General features: G+C 43.0%; 1 protein-coding gene across 4 annotated transcripts in view; it reads left to right on the top strand.

The window, feature by feature from the left end:
* Positions 1-9,142, top strand: part of ITGB6 (integrin subunit beta 6) — a 76,948-nt gene extending 67,806 nt beyond the window's left edge. For all 4 annotated transcript variants that reach the window (XM_060257151.1, XM_060257150.1, XM_060257149.1 and 1 more), the window contains 3 exons: positions 3,284-3,403; positions 5,903-6,069; positions 8,855-9,142. In XM_060257151.1, the coding sequence (XP_060113134.1) occupies positions 3,284-3,403; positions 5,903-6,069; positions 8,855-8,953 (386 nt within the window). In that variant the 3' untranslated portion in view covers positions 8,954-9,142. The remainder of the gene's footprint in view (positions 1-3,283; positions 3,404-5,902; positions 6,070-8,854) is intronic.
* The last annotated feature ends 13,454 nt before the right edge of the window (positions 9,143-22,596 follow it).

Raw genomic sequence — 22,596 nt, 5'->3', positions numbered from 1 at the left:
AGAGCAACATTCTCTTTTTTGTAGTCCTAGCGCCATGTATATTAACCGTTAGAATCTTTACCATCTTAAATCACCCTTATTCTTAATTATGAAACATGTAAACAAAGAAACAATACTTTCAACTTAATCTTGTATATACCATAAATTATAATATTAGATGAGTGCCTTCTTTCTTGTTTCTGTCCATTTCTAGAACTTAAAGCTAACCATATAGTGTTTAAGCCTATCAATTTCATTTTGTTTAATACATGTGTGTTTTTCCCCCCCACCCCTGACCCACCCCTGTGATACTCCCAAGGACTTCCGATTATATGGGGTGCTTCCGGGATCTCTGCCACTCCCTACCCCCTTAGAGAAGTATCTATAAAACCTCCAGCTGTTTAGCTGTTTTTTGCTGCCCAACTCATACACAGAAAAACAGTTCACACCATATATATGTATATTTCCCCGCTACTAGATCTGCCACACTCCATTTTAAATTAGAAATCTGCTTTCATAAATACCCATTTTCTTTTACCCAACCGGCAACTTAAATGCTTAATTAATTTAATTCATTTGCCCTCCACATATATATACATATAACAGTTTTTACACTTAATAACAAATCCCTAGAGACTCAGAAACTCAAATAATTAATAGATTAATAAATTAATAAATGAATTAATACTCTCATTAGTTAGACTAAGGACATGTTAAGACTGGTCCTTAATCTGTTGCAGGTACTTTTCTGCTTTTCTAGGACTGGAGAAGCGCCTAGTCTCTTCTGCATGTGTGATTGATAGGACTGCTGGGAAGCCCAGATAATATTCCAGTCGCAACTGACGGGCCATGTCCTTCGCTAGTTTGAATCTTTTCCTGGCCTCCACAATATGTTTTGCATAATCAGGAAAGATCATAATTTTCCGTTCATTTGCCCCCCAGCACAGAGGCTCCTTAGCAGTATACTGTCAAAACTTAGCCAAAATATCGTCTCGGGTTGTAATTTTGAGAAATTGGACTGAAATAACTTGTATTCCCTCCCCCTCACGATGGGGGGAGAAGAATCTATTTACTTTTTCAATGTCCAAGGGGTATGCTTGGTCCAACTTGAAGACTTGCCTGAAAAAAAGGTCCATGAAGTCTACCCACTCGGCGTTGGTTCTTGCCTCCACACCAATCAACCCGAGTACCTTGAGAGAACGGCGCCTCAGTGCAGAGTCAAATTGATCCACCCGACTAGTTAATGAGGCAATTTTTTCATTGCATGATGTCTCGTGGGTGGCAAGTCTTTCCTCCACTTCAATGCATTTGGCACTCACTGACTGGAATTTTTCTTGCATGGCAGAAAGTTCAATTTTTAGCTCTCTGATATCAGCTCGAAGCTGTGTAATATAGACTGGTATATCTTTCAAAGGCTTGAGTTCTTGCCGCATAGTTTCTAACATGGCCGCTAATGAGTCAAGTGTAGCAGAAGGAGCTTCAGCCGCCTCCCCAGGCTTATCTTTGTTGTTTTTCCCCATTCTGGCTGCGCTCCTAGTTCCAGACGCCACCTTTCCAAGTTCTTTCCAGGTTCTTCTCAAAACCAAGAACAGAAACAGAAACAGCCACCTCACTGGGTCTTAACTCCAACAAGGACGAGTCAAACAGCACAAACGGCCAGCTCAGAACACAGGAGCACAGAAGCACCAGAGGAAATTTAACAGCTCACAACTTAAACAGGTTGCCAGGCGGCTATAAATCACCAAATAAGCGCAACTAGGCACTTAAGCAATTCATCACTTGTAAACTGTGAGCAAAAAAGTTCAATGTTTTCTTTTCGGGCAGTACAGCTGGAGAAAGCTTTAAACTTTACCGGAGCAGGGAGTAGACGCGTCCTTCTCAGCCCGCCATAGACCGGAAGTCCTGTGATGAAGGTTATGTTAAAGGAAGAACTTCTCTAGCTGAAGATTCCTTGTGGTATTAGTGCAAAGGGTCCCTTCTGCTACGTAACGAGTTTTCTACTGGAGAAGACCAAATTAGTTCTTTCTTTTATAGACAATTCCACACAGAAGGAACTACTGGAACTAACCCACCTTTCCCCCCAAAGCTTGCACAATACATTTTCCTTCAGTTACATATGTAGAGAGAAAACTAATTTTGGAAACAGGTAGTATTTTCCTCAAGTAAAAATTTAATTTTCGTAATCAGTTTGACTTCTGTTCCCTGCTCCAAAAATTAACTGATACAGACTCTGAAAAATAATTATATCTTAACTAATGTTCTATCAAAAACTTTATTAGAACACTAAATTTTATGAGACATAATATTTTCAGAAGTCTTTATAATGTAACTAACTATTTTCTGTGGAATTACCCTAGTAAGGCACCTTCCTGAGTTTAGCTATAGATTTCACAGGAACTTTCAGTGATGGCTGCTATCTGAAAAGGAGTTTGTGAGCCGGAGCCTCAGACAAGACATTGTGGCTCTGGTATTCCTAGCATTAGAGCCAGCAGTTTCAGATTCCATATGGCCTTCTCGTTTCCTTTTTGTAGTCTATTATGGTTTCCTCTCATATACACCACCCCTTAAACGGCCTCTTGAATAAACATCAAAGATTCTCTACCTGGGAAAGTTCAATGAAAAGTTTTCTTTGCAGAACTACATCCAATTCAGTGAAAAACTAAAACTGGGAAGTTTGTCATCCTTCATTCCTTTTTATCTATAATTTGCCAAATAATATCATGATTATCCAGTGGTTCTCATTTTAATTCCAAAAGTATATTTAATTATTATGAGAATCCACGTAGCATTTCCCTTTTTAACAGCATTTTGGACTCAATAAGCGGCAGATCTTTTGAAAGGGATCAGTATCCATTTTATGTGGGAATATGCGACATTGAAACACGGTCTAGACATTCTAAGAGTACCAAAAAGACAAAGAGAACATATAGTTTACTTTGTACTATAATCACGGCTATTATATTCCTTAGACAGCAATGACAACTCTTTTGGAAGTATTTCTAATTCATTGAATTTCAAATTACTGCAGACTTGATGGGTACTCTTGATGGTCAACATAGATTGACAACACCTGGACCTTCTCATCTGAAACTTAAGTACAAAGTCTAACAAAAAACCAAAACAAAACCCTGAGGCAAACCCTTTTAGGGATAGAAATTCTTTTAGGTATTTTACCTCTCCCTCCCCCTGCCACCTTTTACTGTCTGTTGAACACAAACCCCATGTTATAAATCCTTTCATCTTCATGGTTACTGCTTGATGAATTGAGCTTGACCTACAGGATGGGTTTCTTCCTCCTTCACAGATAGCATGAAAGATAAATCTGTCCAGTGTTTGTTACAAGGGGAGAATGAATGTGTTATCACATTTGTAATGGAAGATGATGAACAAGGAAAAACAACCATTCACAGCATAACCCAGAAAGGTAGGTTGCTTGGCCTTGGTAAATAATCTCTTATATACTCTACCAACATGCAACAGTCAGGCTGATGTGTTCCATGTTATCTGATCTTAAATTTTAGAGGCAAAACACTCCTGAAATAGTTGTTTTTGTAACCCTTCATGAACAAGAGTGAATAACTTGCATTGGATTTCCACAGATGCAGGGGAGGATTTTCAACAATTTTCTTCTGCTGTGGAAGACCTCTGATTCCTCCCATCCCCTAGGAGCAGCATTTGGTAGAAGGGATATTGGGTTACCACAGGATGGAGAAATCACCAACTTCCCCCCCACCACCACCACCACATAATGCACATAGAAATTCCAGGTGTGATCCAAGCCAAGTGAGGTAGTGGTTAGTATGTCAGATTAGGATCCAGAAACCTGGGTTTGAACTCCTCCATCAAGGTCAGCCCAAGGATCTATGGTGCCCAAGGCAAATTAATTTGCCACTCATCTGGGGGACCATGAGAAAGCTGCTGCAGGCCTTCCTTTTTCCCCCACAGCAAGGGCTGTGGCTTGCTATGGCACTCTCTCTCTCAAACTGAACTGACTGGGAAGCAAAAATGCCCACCTCCGGCTCACCCCCATGGCTGGTGTGTGGGTGTAGGCCAAGTAGGCAGCCGCCTAGGGTGCTACACACTCAGCGTGTGTGCTCCTTGAAGCCTGCCTTCCCCAATGGAAAGCGGGTTCCATGGAGCGCAAATGCTGCCCCACTAGTTTTGCGTTCCCCAGGACTGTTACAGACCCAGGAGACACGAAAGCCGATGGCGCTTGCCCAATGTGCCCCTCGGAGCCCAGCGGGGATAAATTAACCAATTGTAAAAGCTGAAGAAGAGCCAATTACAGTTTCTAAAAATTGGCTCCTGTTGAAGTTGTATCTGCCACTCATCCTTCCTACTCTGCTTTAATAGAGCCATGGGGTGGGAGCCGTAGCTCAGTGGTAGAGCATCTTTCTCGCATGCACAAGGTCTTGTCCCTGGCACCTCCGACTAAAAGGATGAAGTAGAAATGGTCGTGTGAAGTTGTCCCTGGCATGTCCAGCTAAAAAAGATCAAGTAGTATTTTCACAATTGTTATTGCTAATTTTTTTTAAAAAAAAAAATTAAAATTTAATCAATTTAATAAAAAAAACCCCTGTAAATTAAAAATGTAAATAGTTTCAAGTTTCTTCATTTCTCCTACAATTCTCTGTTGTTGTTTTTTAATTTCTGGAGAAGGCTCTAGTGGGCAGCCCGCCTAGGGCACCAAAAACCCTAGTACCAGCCCTGCTCACCCCTGCCCTTTCTCCCCAGCAGAGGGAGGTGAGAAGAACAAAGAAAGCCTACATTTCCCAATGTAAGGCAGTAGAGTGAGAAGGGGCAGTCTCAATGCAAGCTGCCAGCTGGGGCTGGGGTTATCACCCAGATCTGCTGTTTGCTGTGCCAGACCCTGATGTAAGAGGTTGAATGGGGGAAAAAGGACTCATTTGAGCCCCCTCTTCCATGGCTGGGCAGACCCTGGTTGCTGGTTGATGTTGGCCAATCACTCTCTGTGAACCTAGTCGCAGTTTTGTTTCGAAGATTAAATGGTACAGTGAGAAGTATGTGTGCTGACCTAAGCTCCTTGGAGGACCAATGGGATACAATACAGTATCAATCAATCAATCAATCAATCAATCAACCTTTAATGGCATATAAAACAGAATAAGAAACAATGGACTGAGGAACAATAAAAGGTAAAGAGACTGTATCAGAATTAAAACACAGGTTACATAAGATCACAGTTAAATGAAACAACAGGACTATTCCTTGTCTTGACGAATCTTTTTGGCCCAATACAGAAATGAGGCAGTATTCACAGTTATGTCAGGAATAACATCCTTCAGGACAAGCTGGACCTTATCTAGATCAGCCAGACCCATCTTATCTAGAAGAATAGGATCCAAAAATCGGCAGCGAATACTTACAATACAGTAGACAGAAAATGCACTGAGTTGAAAGCAATATGGAGAAGAAATGCAGATGATGCCAAATTTATTTATTGTCATCTATTACAAAGATACTACTATCAATGTGTGTGGTACTTAATATAATACAAGAATATAGGTTGCTTTCCTGTGGCACTTGCTATCTATAATTTGACATCAGGGAGACAAGAAAGGGAGGAAAGGAAGGCGAGATTTCAGTCATGTGTGCTCAGTTTCAGGAGGTAGTGCCACTGGCTGTATTCTGTTCTGATTATTTCCTGTGGGTCCCTTCGAGGGTTTTTCCATTGGACATGCTTGCAGAATTTTCCTCTCCACTGAAATTAATGAAGCAGTCAGCGTGTGTGACAGTCCTGGGGACAAAACATGCAGGGCACAGGAATATAGATAAAGGTGTGTTTCTATAAATGAAAATAATCTAGAATTTCTGGTCTGTTCTGAAGAAATTCTGTCGTTCCTTTTGAACTTGGACTCACGTTTGGACTCCACTATCGCAGCTTTTCCTTTCCTTTCCACAGACTGCCCACAACCTCCAAACATTCCAATGATTATGCTGGGTGTTTCTATCGCAATCTTTCTCATTGGGGTAGTCTTGCTTTGCATATGGAAATTGTTCATTTCATTTCAAGATCGCAAGGAAGTCGCTAAGTTTGAAGCGGAGAGATCAAAGGCCAGATGGCAAACAGTATGTAAAATCTCGTGTTCTTTTATATTGGGTCAAAAACTCATGACTACCACATATTTAGCTGAGATTTTGTCTTCTGGAAAATATCTACATGTTCTGCGTGGTAAGCAATTGACTTTTTAAGCAGTAATCCAGTTTGGTAGTATTGTAACTCTAATTTATGGGAAAGAACAACTCCTGCCTGATGCACAAGTCTTTTGAGCAGGATTGCACAGGAAGGTAGTTCCGGCTAGCTTGGTGTCAGGGGTGTGGCCTAATATGCAAATGAGTTCTCACTGGGCTTTTTCTACAAAAAAAACCCTGTGTGAAACAATGGTGACATCAGGGGGTGGGGTCTAATATGCAAATAAGCTTCTGTTGGGCTTTTTCTACCAAAAAAAAAAACCCTGCTGATGTTCACCATATAGTGGGAAATAAAATTAGGAATACCTGAGGGCACGTCAGAGTTTCCTCCTGAATCCCTTGAGTATGTATAAAATATATTTATGATTAAGAGATTATGATGAGTTTCTCGTTAATAGGGATGGACACAAACCAGCTCATGGACTAAAGTTTGTGACGAACATTAGCCGGTTTTCGGTTTGCAACAATGTCACTGGATCTCACAGGGAGATAATAGGAGCCAAGAATGCCAATTGACTTGTGGAAAGTTCCTGATGGTTCACCTACCATAATAATAAATAATAATAAAATTTTATTTATATCCCGCCCTCCCCCGTCAAGGCAGGCTCAGGGCGGCTAACAACATTCATAAGCATACAATATAATAAGTATAAAACTTTAAATTAACATTATTTAAAAACCAGTCAATACATAATTAAACTTAACTTAATCTGACAGTAACTATGATGTTCCTGACGCTATTTCTGTCAGTTTGCATGGTAACAAGGGTCCTTAAACAGAGCCATATTGGCGGATTCCTTTATTAAACAACCATAAATCAGCAGTCCGTGAACGCCAGCTTGAAAAGGGTGGTCTTGCAGGCCCTGCAGAACTGATCAAGGCTCCGCAGGGCCCGCACCTCCTCCGGCAGCTGATTCCATAGGCATGGGGCCGCGATGGAAAAGGCCCGTGCACGAGTGTCTAGAGCTGTGGACCAAATGGCTGGATATAGATTGCCTGATCTTGTTGCTTTGCATAGGTGGCGAGAGGTTTGTGTACCATGAATTTCAGTTCATTAACCACAAACCGGCCAAAATTCATCGCAGACTTTAGTTTGTGAGCCGGTTCGTGCCCATCCCTAGTTTTTCTTGATTACAATTGCACTTCGCATAAATGATGTCTGTGGCTTTCCAGGGACCAGTAGCTGGCCAGCATAGCAAAGCTAGCTTTCTTCGTTAAACAAATTGAGTGATTACACCCAGACTAGAGCTGTAGACCAAATGGCTGGATATAGATTGCCTGATCTTGTTGCTTTGCATTGGTGGTGAGAGGTTTGTGTCTTATGCAGTGCTTCTGTTTTTGAAAATGCACTTGTGCAGTTTTTTCTTAGATACTCCTTTAGACCAGTGGTCTTCGACTTGTGGGTCAGCTGGGCCACAGTCCCTATAGAGCCTTCGGTTCTTTTGCTAACCTTTTGCTAACTTTTGGAAGGACCTCCTACAAATGTGCACACATAACAATTGAGCCATTTCTCTTTTGCACCTATGTTGAGGCAGCAGCAAAATTAGTCTTGCCAACCTCCATGTGGAGCCTGGAGACATCCAGGAGTTGCAGTTGATCTCCAGACTACAGAGATCAGTTCCCCTGGAGAAAATGACTGCTTTGGAGGATGGACATTAAGGCTGTATATCCTGCAGATGTCCCTCCCCTCCCTAAACCACATCTTTACCAGCTCCACCCCCAAATCCCCAGGAATTTCCCAACCCTAAATTTGTAACCCTAAGCAGAATGGCAAGGCAATGTCACACAGTGATTTGAGATTTTTCCATGTCTCTGACTCTTTGTTTGTACCTTGCTCAGGCCTCAGATTCAGCAGGAACTCACAGGATTGCAGCTCCTGAACCTTCCTGAGGGTTCCCTCTCTTCCTTCCCACCTACCTTGTTCATTTAATAGTAGATGCAGTTGCATAACAATCCCTGGATTAGGAGAGCGAGCAACTAGCCAGCCACCAGGGGTTTTGCCACACCCCCAGCAGCCCTCATTAACCCCTGGAGAAGTCTGCACCACCCTTTCTCTACTTCTTATGTAATTTTTGGCAATGGGTGGCTTGCTGACCTTCTGACTGGCGGGGGAGGGGGAGAACGGTGGCCCAGGAGAGCCCCAGGTGAGCAAGGCCTGCTTGGGCTGGCTGGATCTCTAACCAGCCCAAGAAAGCCTCGCTCACCTGGGGCTCTCCTTTCTTCCATAGGGTTGCTTTTGGCTGGGGGGGGGCAGCATATGCTAATGAGTTATGCTAATGAGCTCCACCACCTATTTTTCTGCAAAATGACCCCTGACCTTGCTACAGAATTCCCTTCCTTGTCTTTGAATTGTATTTCTAGTCCTGGCACTTTTGATTTGCTGCCCACAGTCCCTGTAATCCTGGCTTTGACACTATGCAGTTATGACTCTAATGCCAGATGACTGCCTGACACATGCTTTGGATTCCAGGTCTGAAAAGAAACCGCTGCTTTAGACAGTTTACTGGGATCTATAGAAGCAATTATTAAACATTTAGTCTGCGTATTATGAATGAGTGAGGCCATATACGTTTATTCTTCACAAAAAGCGTAGCAAGTCTTATTGAAAGCTGCTGGAATATGCTGGAATAATCTGTTTAACATTGTTTATTGCCTTTTTTAGGGAACAAACCCACTGTACAGAGGCTCGACAACAACATTTAAAAATGTGACATACAAGCACAAAGAAAAACAAACGGGATCCGCCACGAATCTTTACTAGCACTCAGGGCAATTCAGTTCTGAACTATCAATTCCAGGCGGAAAATAGGTTCCGAAATAGTGAAATATTCAACTGATTCTTTTAAACAAACGTTAGTTAGCATACTGTGGATGGTACTATAGCTCAGGCTCAAACACTGCATGACTGGAAGGCTATTGGAGCCAGGACATCATCTGAGGTGGGGAGACAATTTTAAGGGGGTTGATACAGCGGGGTGGGAGGGAGATGAAGATCAGAGTTTGGCACTACAAGAACAAGCCTGGAAAGAATTCTCCTTCTCTAAAATGCTTCAATCTAGTTACTTTCTGGATTGCAGCGAAGCTTAACTTGCCAGTGTGGTGTAGTAATTACTGTATCAGATTAGGATCAGAGAGACATGGGTTCAAATCCCACTTTGCCATGGAAGGTTGCTGGGTGACCTTGGGCCAGTCACACTCTCTCAGTCTCCACCTCACAGGGTTGTTGTGAGGAAAAATAGAGGAGAGAATAATGTATGCTCCTTTGAGTCCCCATTGGGGAGAAAGAGAAGGTATAAATTCAGTTTAAAACATTCAATCCAAAATTGCAAACAATAGCTTGTGCTTGCTCTGAAAATGTAACAGATTGGGCAGCTGCTCACTATGGCAGATACACTCATGTCATTTGAAGGCCTACTAAGAAACATGTTAATTAAAAACTGTATAAATCTCAGTAGTGGATAACTTAAACAGGATGCAGCTTTACCCAGACCATTTCTGCAGTAGTGAAATTTCCCGCATTGATGGTTTTAAATCTGTGAGTTATGTAAAATTTTCCACAGTAGATTTTTCCTCACCAGGTACAGACTTGAAGTTTTCTCCTTCTTATCTCATGTTTTTGGAATCCCTAATTTTAGCAAGTTTTTTTTTTTAACCTCAGGTCTGAACTTGCATTTTTCTAGTGGCCTGCAAAGTTATTTTCCTACTGTGCCACCATTTCCTATTTCATTTTTGTATACTCGCTGCACCCACCTCATTCACATCACCACCCTAGTTTTTTTGGCAGCATAACCCCACATTCCACACTGAGTCATCCCCCATTTGTCCCGGATATATTCTGCTTTTCTCGTGTAATTTTTTTAAAAGCATAACATTAATTGCATTGTAATGTTGTAATAAATAGGAAGCACAACATTATTTTGAAGGGGGGAACCACCATGGAATGCTGGGGGGGGGGATGTAGTGGGAGAGCAATACCCATTTATCCACCAATTCATTGGAAAGAGAGACTAGATACTTGAGCAGGCTGTGGAAGCCACCTGACTCTAAATCCATTCTCTTCAATAAAATTGCTTAATATGTTTTTTTTTTCCCAGAAGTAGGTATTTAAATAGTCAAGCTGGGAGTGGGGAGAGTGCCTTGTTTACATTGGAAAATTGAGCAGCTTCCCTCATAGAACCTTTGTTAGCAAAGTAGTCTTTGTATCAGTCCCATAATGTGAAGGCAGTGAGTTTGAACCTCAGAGGTAGGGTTGCCAATCCCCAGGTGGGGGCAGGGGATCCCCTGATTTGGAGGCTCTCCCCCCGCTTCAGGGTCATCAGAAAGCGAGGGGAGGGGAGGGAAATGTCTGCTGGGAACTCTGTTATTCCCTATGGAGATTTATTCCCATAGAAAATCATGGAGAATTGATCTGCGGGTATCTGGGGCTCTGGGGGGGGGCTGTTATTTGGGGTAAAGGCACCAAATTTTCAGTATAGCATCTAGTGCCTCTCCCCAAAATACTCCCCAAGTTTCAAAAAGATTGGACCAGGAGGTCCAATTCTATGAGCCCCAAAAGAAGGTGCCCCTATCCTTCATTATTTCCTATGGAAGGAAGGCATTGAAAAGGTGTGCCGTCCCTTTAAATGTGATGGCCAGAATTCCCTTTGGAGTTCAATTATGCTTGTCACAGCCTTGATCTTGGCTCCACCCCCAAAGTCTCCTGGCTCCACCCCCAAAGTCCCCAGATATTTCTTGAATTGGACTTGGCAACCCTACTCAGAGGGGGAATTAAAAAAAAAAAAAAGCAATAACCATCTCTCTCCGGATTAATGTTGCTGTTGGCAAAAATCATAATCCACAGAGAATTGCTTGTTTGAAATATCTTTGAACAGAGACCTGGAACAATCAGTGGATTATAATTTTGCCAATAGCAGCATTAACAAAGAAAGAGCGGGGTGTTGCTTTTTTAAAAAAATGCCCATTTAAAAAAAAATTGTTCTCTTTGAGGTTAAAACTCACAACCTTCACAGAATGAGACTGACATGCAGACCACTTCGCTAATAGAGGCAGTTGGAATTATTGAAATAGATTTTTAGAGCTTTGAGTTTTATGAACGTATGATGATTTTAAGAGATGTTGTGACTTTAGGTGGTCTTTGAGCATCATAAATATTGACTGACCGGTTAACAAAGGCTCCATGCAGAAATCTGCTCAAATGTCCAGTGTGAACAAGGCACCGCTATAAACAAGGGACCCTCCTGCTTGGTTATTTAAATACCCACTTCTGAAGAAAAAACGGCACTAAGTAAGTTTATTTGGGAAATTTGATTTAGAGCGAGGTGGCTACAGCAGCCATTGGGAATTTATTATTTCTCTTTTTAATGAATTGGTGGATATATATGTGTATTGTCCCCCCCACTAGGGTTGCCAATCCCCAGGTGGGGGCAGGGGATCCCCCGGTTTGAAGGCCCTCCCCCCGCTTCAGGGTCGTCAGAAAGCGGGGGGAGGGGAGGGAAATGTTTGCTGGGAACTCTGTTATTCCCTATGGAGATTTATTCCCATAGAAAATCATGGAGAATTGATCCGTGGGTTTCTGGGGCTCTGGGGGAGCTGTTTTTTCGGGTAGAGGCACCAAATTTTCCGTATAGCATCTAGTGACTCCCCCCAAAATACCCCCCAAGTTTCAAAAAGATTGGACCAGGGGGTCCAATTCTATGCACCCCAAAAGAAGGTACCCCTATCCTTCATTATTTCCTATGGAAGGAAGGCATTGAAAAGGTGTGCCGTCCCTTTAAATGTGAGGCCAGAACTCCCTTTGGAGTTCAGTTATGCTTGTCACAGCCTTGATCTTGGCTCCACCCCTAATGTCTCCTGGCTCCACCCCCAAAGTCTCCTGGCTCCACCCCCAAAGTCCCCAGATATTTCTGGAATTGGACTTGGCAACCCTACCCCCCAACCCCCTGCATAGGAACATGTACTGCAAATCAAGTCAGTGTTTCTGTGTTGCGATTGTGTTGCCAGGGCTTACTTCAGGACATCCGGTGCCTGAGACGAGGCCCTGTCTGCACCTTTCCTCCTCCCACCCTCACCCCTGGCGAAGGCGAGCACCACGGCGGTGGTATGGGTCCTGTACCTCGGAGCACATGCACTGCCTAGCCACCATCGCTCAGCCTCCCAGGTCTGTGCTTCCAGAAGCAAAGACCTAGGAGGCTGAGTGATGATAGCTGGGTGGTGCGTACGCTCTGAGGCACAGGAGCCATGTTGCACTGCCACACTCGCTTGCTTCCCTCACTATGGAGTCGAGGGTGGGAGGAAGGGTCCAAATCGCCCCCCTTGGCCTCACCCTAGACAGCCACCTAGGGCTGCCCCATGTGCTGCCCCATTACTACCCCATGTGCATATAAAAATTAGAAAAACTTGGCTTTGTTAGTGGCCAATGTGTGACAGGAGAACACCAATCAGAGTTACTGCAGAAGGCATGCAGTGGGTTGAAGCTTTGTCTAAAACACAAGAAAAACAATGCGGGGAAAGTCCTGCTGCAGAATGAGGGTCACAGACTCGCAGCATCAAGTGGGAGTTCAAACTGATGCTTATGAGGGGTAAAATCATACTGTGGAAATAGTCCCAGAAAGAACAGTGGCCTTGATAGCCGTATGTTGGGCACTTTTTATTGGCAGGATTTCTATGGCTTTTAAAGCCGTATAACGTTACTGTATCTCCAACCCTAGAAAATAATGCATTGCGGAATGTTTGTGTCTTATGTATCGTTAAATCCTGCTAAAGCAACTGCTAAAAGCAACCAGTTTCAACAAAGGCAGGTTTTATTGAGTTTTAATACCGTGGAAGATTTCCATGCGTGCAACTGGAAACACTAAAAATTACTTTCTTTGCTTGCACTAAGTGAAAATAATTGTATCCCCGATTACTTCCTGGTGTGCACAAACACAGCACAATAAAATTTCGAAACCGAATTGAAATCATAGGAGCTATCTGCTGTACATTCCGTTGCTCCATATTCACATTGTTATTTCGTTAGAATTTAGGTTTAAGTGTTATTGTTAGTGCAAGAGGGACTGTGTTAAGTACATTTCCTTTCTACTGACATATCACTGGATCCATCCCTATGAGTCACTGATTAACTCTCCAGCAATTAACTGTTGTTTTTAATTGTTGCAAGCTGCCCTGAACCCGCTTGTGGGATAGGGCGGGATATAAATCTAAAAAATTAAATTAAATTATTTTCACTAAAACCCCCGGTGCACTTTAGAACACATTGGCCAGAGAGGAGGCCCATCTAACTTAAATTTAGCTAAAAGGATAATACATGGTTTTTAGCCAGATACTAATATTTCATACTATGAAGATATTTTAAGGCAAACTTTCACTGTAAAGTTACTCAAGTGATGAATGTATGCGCTGGAGACACTGGAAAAGTTTTTTTGGTTATTTTTATTGAACTTTTTTTTTTTTTAATCTAAGGCTGGACCTTAAATACAGGGCAAAACATTGTCAGTAAATATATTGTTACTCACTGGAATCTTGGGCATTGTTTTGAAGAACAAAAGGAAGTTCATGTGTGACTGGCATGTATTAAATAAAAATAAAAACTGATGTGTAAAGTAATCTTTTATTGTAAGAAAAGTTATATACAACCAACTGCTTTAATTGAATGTGTCACATAGATTTTTTTTTTGTTAAATCTTAATAGCAACCCTGCGCTGGATAGCCCAGGCAACCCTGATCTCATCAGATCTTGGAAGCAAAGCAGGGCTGACCCTGTACTTGGATGGGAGACCTCCAAGGAATACCAGGGCCAGAATGCAGGGGCAGGCAATAGCATGCCACTTCTCTGAATGTCCAAGCCCCACTAGGGGTTGCCAGAAGTCAACCACGATTTCCAGGCATGCGCATACACTATACACACACACAAACACTCACAACAAAGTCAATAGCCATAAAAGGACCAGAAAGGCAATCCACTAACAACTCCTAATACATTACAAGCCTATGTCCAATTTTGTCCTCTTCCTGTTACGTTGTAAACAGTTTTGTGGGCCTGCTTCTGACAATGCTAAAGGGCCGAACAAATGACATTTACTATGTGAATGCCACCTTTGCAGTGAGGGATCTTGGTCGTGGCCATAATATACATTACTTAATGCTGGATTGTCACCATTGGCCGGGCAACACGGACCCAGGCCCAGTGCCGATGAGCTGAAAGGGTGATCAGACTTCCACCCAAATCCACTCTGACCCAGCAAGGCTTTTCAGCATAGGTTAGGGAAGGAGACAGAGAGAAAGCCAAGTAGTAAATTCTTGAATGCCGAAGTATTCAAGGAAATTGAAAAGCACCTCATTGTATTCCACTCACACATAGGTGCCTCCATATGTACCTTTTGCATTTTTGTATTTTGTGTATGTGTCTGTACCTGGAAGTCACGGTGACCTCTGGTGACTGACCCTTACTGGGGCCTGGAAGATATTCAAAGAGGTGGCTGAATAAAGCCTGCCCCTGTCCTCCCAACTGGGTTCTTCAAGGAGGTCTCCCATTCAAGAACTTGCCAGAGTTGACCCTGCTTAGTTTCTGTGATCTGATGAGATTGGTCTTGCCTGGGCTATCCAAGTCAGGGCTTACCATACATACTTAAACCAGTTTTAGATGCAACGGATAAAATTTGAATTGGAGAATCCACCAATTCAAATTTTATCAGTTACATCTAACACTGGTAAAAGAGATTCTGCTCTCCAATTGCCCTATGCTGGTTTTATACTTCTTTGTGTCTCAGGCCCTGCATGGTTGCTGCCTCCTCTTTACTAGGACCAGGGCAGGAATCAGCCAGATACAGTTGAGTGGTGTTACGGCTTTGTTGGGAGAACAGCCCTTCTGATTGGGACAGTCTGATCATGAAAACTTCTTTCCCTGCAAACAAGAAGTGCCTCCTGCTTTTGTAGCTTGTGTTCATTGCAAACAACTGAACTGACTACTCATCTTGTCATAGCTTGCCTTTGCACAGGTGGACAAAATTACACCCAGACATACCCACGTTTATGCCTTCAGCTTAACATTCCATCAGGCAAGGATCAGTTAATAAGTACAAAGTACATAACGTTCGGTGCCAGCTAACATTGCATGTTGGTCAAAAGAAAACACAAGAAAATCCCATACAGAGCTTATAAAAAATCATAAATTCAGTAAGCCATATATTCGAAATTCCTTCTAGGTTCTCACATCATTAGTTAGATCTCTGTACCCTGCTTCAGGAACATGTAGCAGGGATATGAAGATTCCTACACAACAGGGGTGGGAAACTGTCACTGAACTGTGACAGTAACTTTTCCAGGTCCTGCAGCTATTCTGGCCAGCCAGCCAGGCCCCGGGGAGGCTGCCGCACAGTACATCTGGGGCCTGTGATCCCTGCCTGGCCTTGGGGAGGCTGCTGCACAGTGCAGCTGGGCCCCATGATCCTTGCTGGCCAGCCAGGCCCCAGGAAGGCTGCCACATGGCTCGGTTCGGCCCAGAAATCCACGAGGGCTACACCCTCAAGGGGCGTACATGGTCCTCGGGACAGAGGTTCCCCACCCCTGCTCTGTGGTGATACAGAAAAGATCAGATCAGCCATAGAGCTTGCAGATCCCCTGTAAACAATGGACAGCTTTCAAATGCGTCTCTTATTGCTGAAGTATACTTCAAAGGAACTTGCTTGCTCAGAAGTATGTTTCAGAATTCTGGCTACAGACCATTTGAATTTGCACTGGATTATCTAAAATGGGTGGGGAACCTTTTTTTCTGCCAAGGGCCATATGGATATTTGTAACATCATTCCAGGGCCATACAAAATTATCAACTTAAAAAACAGTGCTCACCGCCGAGGGAGAATGATTCAGGCCAGCAAAATTAATGCAAATAATTGTTTTTCTATTTGAAGGCATGTGAGAAGAGCTTAATCTGGCACACACACACACACAGCCTGCCGCCCTAGGCAAATGCATAGGTCCAGGGCTTTTTTGTAGGAAAAACCCAGCAGGAACTCAGTTGCATATTAGACCACATCCCCTAATATTAGCATATCAGGTCACACCATCTGGGATAATCAAGTGCAAACTGAACTGTGACAGTAACTTTTCCAGGCCCTGCAGCAATTCTGGCCGGCCAGCCAGGCCCCAGGGAGGCTGCTGCACAGTACATCTGGGCCCTGTGATCCCTGCCTGGCCCTGGGGGGGGGGGGCTGCTGCATAATGCAGCTGGGCCCCACAATCCTTGCTGGTCAGCCAGGCCCCAGGAAGGCTGCTACATGGCTCAGTTCGGCCCAGCAATCCCTGAGGGCCACACCAAGTGACCTCGAGGGCCATATACGGCCCTCGGGACAGAGGTTCCTCACCCCTGCTATACAAGATGGTCATCTTCAGAAGCCATTGATTCTACAGGTAATTTCAAGTACATTTATCACTTGCCGCAGGAAGGTTGGTATTAGTAGAATACTCATGAGAATACTCAGGGCTTTTGTTGTAGAAAAAGCCCAGCAGGAACTCATTTGCATATTAGGCTACATCCCCTGACATCACCATTGTTCCACACAGGGCTTTTTTGTAGAAAAAGCCCAGTAGGAACTCATTTGCATATTAGGCTACATCCCCTGACATCACCATTGTTCCACACAGGGCTTTTTTGTAGAAAAGGCCCAGCAAGTACTCATTTGCATCTTAGGCCACACCCCCTGTTGCCAAGCCAGCCAGAACTGTGTTCCTGAGCATTCCTGCTCAAAAAAAAAAGCCCTGAGAATACTCAAGGGAATGACACGGAACCAACGCGTTGCATCTAGTGATCGTGGACAACTCACTCACTTTCTTTCAGACTAACCTAACCTAACTCGAAATCTCCTAGTTATCCCCGGGCCAAAAGAAGCCCACTTAAAATCCACCAGGGACCAGGCCTTTTCTGTGGCGGCCCCCTCCTGGTGGAACCAGTTGCCGGAGGAGGTGAGGGCCCTGCGAGACCTTGCCCAGTTCCGCAGGGCCTGTAAGACAACCCGGCTGGCCTATGACTAGCTGGTACAAGAAATCCAGGTGTAGTTATATTAGAAGTTGCTGTCCCTAATGTTTTAAATGGTTTAAATGTCTTATAATTTTAAATATTTTATAATTTTAAATGTATTAATTAATTTTAACTGTTTTATGCTTAAATGTTATTACGTGGAATTTTATGCTGTGAGCCGCCCTGAGCCCCTTGTTGGGAAGGGCGGGATATAAATTAATAAATTAAATAAATAAATAAATAAATAAAAATAACCACTAGTTAAGAATAAAACATATACCTTGGCAAAAAGTCTGGTGAGTTAGGCACAGCAGCCATTTCCATGATGGTGATAGCTGGAAATAGTTCAGCAGTTATCACATGAGTAACTGCCAACTGCTGCTGGTTGATCAGCTGATTTGCAGAAAGGTTTCGCCATGAAATCCCACGAGCAAGAAAATCACAAAAACAAAATGGCCTCCTCCAGCCCATCCAAGTGCTTACTTCCCAGGTGGCGACAGTCACTGCAAGAGGAAAGATGAGGATCAGCCTTGCTGTTAAACAGGGTGAGGTACTTTGTCTCAGGTGGTGGATTTGGGGTGATGTGATTAAAAAGTAATTTATTTATTATCGCATCTGTGCCAAATGATCTTTATTTACTGCTCCTGGAATTGGGCAATCTCCATGGACCTGTGATATGAGCCCCAACCTCTGCAAAGTATACAACTTAATGTATAATGTAGATGCTGCATATGGAGACCTGTTCACACCACTCTTCACCTCAAAAAGGGAAGAGGAAACATTAGGCAAATTTGGGTTTCATACATGAGGAGTGCCCTTATAATGAGCTACTAGGGCTCTTTTTGGTAGAAGAAGAAGAAGATATTGGATTTATATCCCGCCCTCCACTCCGAAGAGTCTCAGAGCGGCTCACAATCTCCTTTACCTTCCTCCCCCACAACAGACACCCTGTGAGGTGGGTGGGGCTGGAGAGGGCTCTCGCAGCAGCTGCCCTTTCAAGGACAACCTCTGCCAAAGCTATGGCTGACCCAAGGCCATGCTAGCAGGTGCAAGTGGAGGAGTGGGGAATCAAACCCAGTTCTCCCAGATAAGAGTCCGCACACTTAACCACTACACCAAACTGGCTCTCCTTTTTTGTAGCAGGAACACATTTGCATATTAGGCCATGCCCCCTGATGTAGCCAATCCTCCACGAACTTACAGTAGGCCCTGTAATGAGCCTTGTAAGCTCTTGGAAAATTGGCTACATAAGAGGGGTGTGGCCTAATATGCAAAGGAGTTCCTGCTACAAAAAAAGCCCTGGTAACTCATTGCACAATATGAGGTTACAATATGAGGTAGGGTTACGTGTATTTCTCTATAACAAAGAAAGTCCAGGGAATGGTTCAGAATGAATCATTCCCCCATACTGGCATCAAAATATTCACCGCAGCTCCTCTACCGAATATTTCATTCCATCTTCTTACTAAAAAGGAATTCAACCTTGAGTTAACTGAAGGTTCTATTGTTTCTAGTGCTTAATTTTTCGACATATATTGTCAATTTCAGGCAGTGTTGTCTGAGGACAGAAAAGAATTTCCTAATCGATCAACACTCCTCCACATTTCAACAGGTTTCTGTCCTAAAGGGTATTGATTTTTTTTTCCTTCCCCCAACCCCTGCTTCATATCTAAGAGTTTACACCTGTGATTCCCAAACTTTGTGGAGTGGAATCCAGCTCTAAACTTAGTACACTTTTCAGGAGCCACATGCAAAGTAACTCCATGTTATTTTCCCCTATTAGTTTCCTAGAACAATCTAGCAGTAACAAACACTGACCAAGTTTTATTTATTTATTTATTTATTTATTTATTACATTTAACTTATATCCCGCCCTCTCCGCAAGCGGACTCAGGGCGGCTCACAGTATCATCTACACAATTAAACCAATAAAATATATAAAACCATAATTTACATTTTCCAGTTTAAAAACATATTACAATTACAAATTTTTAAAACCATTATATAGTTTGTTTTCATTTTTCATAAATAGCTAATATTACTGAGCAACAGTTTGTATTTCATGGCCATTTTGCACATTGTGCAGAGTGGCAAAGCTGATTTTGCCATAGGCTTCTCTCCCAGCTCACCGGCGTTTCCCCTTTTTTCCTAGCTTCACAATCCACCTGTGAGGGAATGGCAATTCACTTTTGGATCCCAACCTACAATTTCACAACCACTAGCGTACACTATGGATTACTTTAGACAGCCCTGAAATTGATACCTGCTTAATTTTTTTTTTCACTATTGCTACTTATTTCTTATCTACTTTATGAAGGTTTTTCAAATAAATTTAGATTTATGTCATTGACTTTCTTTTCCACGTTAATGCCCAATTATGTGTAATTGCCAGCTAGAGAGGACACTGAATCACAATAATAATTTCTACAAAGTTATACAATCCTGGAGAAATTACTTTTTTTTTCTTTTGCATGTTGACTCTCATTTTTCTTTTATAATATGAATTCATATATATGGTTATCTTTCTTGCTAATACCCTGCTGTGATGAAGAGCACATTCCTTCTCTTTCTTTGACAGGGCCTATATTGCCACTTTATCATACTCCGCAAGCGCACTATGAGAATGTCTGCTTATATTTCACAGTGGGATGTGAAAGCTGAAATTGATTTGGCTCTATAGTGGCTATCTGCAGTGTATAATTTATAGCAAATCCTGCCTCTATCAACTTCTCTGTAAATCTTCATTTTCTACATTTCCAGAAAATGGTCCATACTTTAAAATCTTTTCTCTGTCTTTACATTTTGTCAAAGATTGGTAAAGGTGGATAGATACCTGCAAAAAAAACCCCCATGATTATATATGTCAAGGGTGATGAAAAAGAATACGCTTGACAAAGAATCTGGAACTTCTAATGTTTAGCCGCAAGGAGAAAACATAGCCCGTTCAGATCAAGGTTAGCGATTTCAGTGAAAATCTGCCAGAAAAATCTTCGTAACAGCCATCCCTGCTTTACCCACTTCATAGTATTTCCATGAGGAGATCCAAGAGAACCACCAGAGAGAGCTTCTATCTGTCAACTGAGTGACATAGATCACCCATCAGGATAACCAAGGTCAGGGCTTTTTTTGAGCAGGAACACACAGGAATGCAGTTCCGGCTGGCTTGGCATCAGGGAGTGGGGCCTAATATGCAAATGAGTTCCTGCTGGGCTTTTTCTGCCAAAAAAAAAAAAAGCCCTGACCAAGGCTATTTCTGTGCCATGCCAAGGCCAGCAACCAGATACAAAATAATATCGAGAGAATTTATATCATTCTTACATACTTGGGAGTTCAGCAACCTCCACTTTTTCAATAATTTTGCCTCTAAAAGGCTGATTGGACACTAGTTGATAATTACTGAGACCAGATATATCCAAGAATTCCACCCCCCCCCAAAAAAAGCACTTCTTATAAAGCCTTTTTGAGGAGGTATTAATAATTTGTACCATACATTGGTGTAGCTGTCCTCTAATAGATTTATCAGTCAGCATAGGCGTGATTCCAAAAGATAGGTGCATAAGCACAGTATCTCCAAGAGTTCTGTACACATCCTCAGTGAGAACTAACTGCAAAGTATCCAGTTGTGTACGTTGGGAACCCCAGGAACATTCAGTTTATATGTTATTAATACAGAATCCAAGTCAAATAAGATATGATCAATTGTATTGGCAAAGGCTTAGTTAACTGGTCACAGAGCATTGCTTTGTCTGCTATTTCTTTACAGGGCCAAGTTACGTAATAAAAAGGCTTATTACCATCATGCAAAATAGTGCTGCTGGACAGCACCGTGCTGAATTGGTGGTGGAAAAGCACCTATTGGGTTGCCATTCCCACCATACAGCAGGCTCTAAAACGACCTTTGCTGTATATTGAATCTGAGTCAACATGAGACTTCTTCCACCATTTCTCTAGAGTGCCAAATGTACTCCTGCATTTGGGCGAGAGTACTGAGGACCAATCAAATCTACCGCATGCAAGGTCTTCTGATTCCAGAAGCCCAGCAGATTAGCAACACAATTGCCAGTCATTTAAACAGAAAACTTCCCAAGTCATCAGGAGGCCATTCAGATAATTTTTCTGCAGGGGTACACCATTCTTATTAGTTCCACACCACTGCAGGTGCCCTGTGGACCAACCCCACCCACAGTATAAACCCCGTCATATAAAGGTCTATTGATGATGATAGATTTACACTGAACACTTTAACATCTCGATCAAAATCTCCACATTTCCCACAGCTGATCCTTATATGTCCTGCTATATGTACTGAATTACTGAATCTGAGACAGTCATATTTGTCATGGTAGCTACATGATAGCTACACGGGGGGGGGGGGGGGATGCTGATTCCCTCCTTCCTGTTGCAGAGCTCTAGCTTCCCCCTCATGCTATTATTGGGGGTTCTTAGAAGCAGGAGGTCCTTCTTGGGTGTCCTTAGAAGGAAAAAAGTCACACTCTGTGGATGGAAATCCCTTAAATCCTCCATGGGATCCAACCCAATGATTGCATAGAGCAGGGGTGGCCAAACTTGCTTTACATAAGAGCCCGATAGAATACATGACACATGTTTGAGAGCCGCAAAACATGAACATCAGATGTTTGAGAGCCACAAGATGGATGGATGGATGGATGGATGGATGGAAGGGAGGGGAAGGGGAGGGGAGGGGAGGGAGGGAGGGAGGAAGGAAGGAAGGAAGGAAGGAAGGAAGGAAGGAAGGAAGGAAGGAAGGAAGGAAGGAAGGAAGGAAGGAAGGAAGGAAGGAACTTTAACTTTAAATGCATTCTCCAAGCCGCCAGCTAGCTTCGCTTGGCAAAGTGATTTAAAGAGGCAGTTGTCTACTCCAAGCTGGCCAACAGGGCAGTGGGGGGGCTTCAAGAGCCACACAATATGTACAAAAAAGCCACATGTGGCTCCCGAGCCCCACTTTGGCCACCCCTGGCATAGAGCCTGCATGCCTACAATTCTATATGCTTAGGGCTCTCTGGGAACAAGGAGACCCGTAGGTACCAGAGAACACTGTGGATTTGTTTGCTACTTGCCTATGTTCACCTTCAGCTCTGACTGTGTCATTGGAACAGAAGATTCAAGGGTTTGCACTTCAATGTCAGGAATTGTAATCTGCCCGGTTGTAATCCACCCCTAACACTGTTCGTGGGGAGGGTGGAATGAAGATCCACTACAACAAAATAAATAAAGCTGCGTTAGTCGCCTAAAGCCAAATCACCAAGAGTTAAGCCTAACAACACTTATTCCAACATGAAGTTGAGATAAAGTCCATTTAACATCCAAACAAGTGGGTTCTAGTCTCCGGGAGCTAATTTTGGAATGCCATCTGGCTCGTTTGCCCCCAGATC

Source organism: Heteronotia binoei, chromosome 16 (assembly GCF_032191835.1).
Source record: "Heteronotia binoei isolate CCM8104 ecotype False Entrance Well chromosome 16, APGP_CSIRO_Hbin_v1, whole genome shotgun sequence".
NCBI lineage: Eukaryota > Metazoa > Chordata > Lepidosauria > Squamata > Gekkonidae > Heteronotia > Heteronotia binoei.
Note: the sequence above shows the minus strand (reverse complement) of the source record. Positions and strands in the feature narration are given on the sequence as shown.